Source organism: Monopterus albus, unplaced genomic scaffold (assembly GCF_001952655.1).
Source record: "Monopterus albus unplaced genomic scaffold, M_albus_1.0 scaffold117.1, whole genome shotgun sequence".
In the NCBI taxonomy this organism is placed as follows: domain Eukaryota; kingdom Metazoa; phylum Chordata; class Actinopteri; order Synbranchiformes; family Synbranchidae; genus Monopterus; species Monopterus albus.
Window position 1 is genome coordinate 853,423 of NW_018127997.1, and position 1,857 is coordinate 855,279.

Genomic DNA, 1,857 nt, shown 5'->3' on the forward strand with positions numbered 1-1,857 from the left:
GGCATTCCCCTGGAGGAGCTGGAGGAAGTGTCTGGAGAAAGGGAAGTCTGGGTATCTTTGCTTAGACTGCTGCCCCCGTGACCCGGTTCCAGATAAGCGGAGGAAAATGGATGGATGGAAACTCAGATTCAAAACATTAAAAACTATAGCCAAATGGATTTCACAAGTGAGATAACAGCTTCCTGTAAGACCTGTGAGACCTAAACCTGTTCTAAACTATATAATCTATATTATATATAACTACACAAAAATGGCAATAACGTATTTTAACTACTTGAATTACTATGCAAATCTGACTGTATTTCAACTTCCATCAAGCTACTGCAAATTGTAGTACTACTAGTTTAATTACATTTAGTTCACTCTCATATTTGGTAGGAATTGTTACCTTGAGGAAGTGGTTGGGAACACGACTCCACAAAACAGGCGTGAGAAAGTGGACATGAAGCCGTGGAGGACACTGAGGAACTGGGTTCCTCCTCTCACTCTTGAACAGACCAGCTGACAGAGGCATCACATTCTGTCAGGGAACAGAGACATGCTAAACGATGTTACAACATCACTTAATTGTGCTGACCAGTGATAATCTGGTTATTCTTATGTCACAGACAGAGGCTATCATTTGTAATTTTGACTAGTTGTCAAACTTGAAAATGGAAGGTCCCATATGAACGTGTCAGAGGGTAGACAGCAGACAGAGTAGCAGATGACAAGGAGAAGATAGTAGTAGGCAAACCATTATGTTTTAGTGGAGACTGTGAGAGAGGGTGAATTATCTCTCTTATCTGTGAAATATTTTGGTTTTGCTACTTCTATGTGCATCTTTTTTGCTGGCCAAAATGAACTCAAAACAACAGCTCAGTGTAAGATCGACTAGACAAGACAAGTACTCAAACATGTGGAAAATGTGTCACTGCAATTAAAAATCCTAGACATAACAACAGAACAATTTAAAGAGACCATGGCATGCTTTTCCTTGTTTTCTGACTTATCTAAAATGTTACAACGGTGAATTATCATCTTAAACATTACCTAAAGCTCAAAAAATGAGGTGTACATACAGTAGGTTCTAGTACTTCTATGAAGAAGCAACTCAGTTTATACAAGTCTCACAAACTCTGGCTAGCGAGACTTTTTTTAAACAAAATATTATTGATTAACGGTAATTTTAAAAAACACATATTGCATGTCTGTTAATGTTTGTTTCTGTAAGGTTAGAGAGAATTGCTGTAAGGCTGGAGAAGTTACTATGTTATACCATATAATACAGGGTTATTCAAAAAGAATGAACCGATTTCATTACAATGTGTAATGAAATCGGTTCATTCTTTTTGAACCCTGTATATACTATATTATGCCAGTAAAATATGGGGTTTCTCACTTTGTTTAGAGTGTTACACATCTCCTTTCATCAGTACATAGAGCGTTGTTTACCTATCTATGGAGGAGAAATTCAACTTAATTAATACTGTTGCGTTTCATTGTGCTGTCCAACAAAATACTGGCAGCAGGAGGTGTGTGCATTCATAAACTATTCTGTCATTTTAGGAAGAGGCTCTTCTGGTTTTATTGTTCTGAAATAATTACAGACTGGTTAGAGTTATGAGGGGTGCAAAGCTAATCTAGAAGTACCCAAGATTAAACATTAAATGGCTGAAAATGAGAAAAATGAGCAGCCATGTGTTATGACACTAGAATTTAATAAGAAACTGCTGCAGTATACATGCAGTTACTGGTGGTGTGCCTGTATGTACTCTGTTCTCTTTACCTTTATTCGTCCCAGTTCAAACTGGAACACATTGGGGCTAGTGGCTTTGGCAAAAACTGCAGGGAACAGCTTGGTACTGGGCTCCACCT

The 1,857-nt window shown here is 38.0% G+C and overlaps 1 protein-coding gene across 7 annotated transcripts in view; it reads right to left on the minus strand.

The window, feature by feature from the left end:
• ryr2a (ryanodine receptor 2a (cardiac)) overlaps positions 1-1,857 on the minus strand; it is a 252,899-nt gene that overhangs the window by 126,989 nt on the left and 124,053 nt on the right. For all 7 annotated transcript variants that reach the window (XM_020611714.1, XM_020611710.1, XM_020611711.1 and 4 more), the window contains 2 exons: positions 1,769-1,855; positions 389-520 (listed from right to left, as the gene is read on the minus strand). In XM_020611714.1, coding sequence (XP_020467370.1) covers positions 389-520; positions 1,769-1,855 — 219 coding nt within the window. The remainder of the gene's footprint in view (positions 1-388; positions 521-1,768; positions 1,856-1,857) is intronic.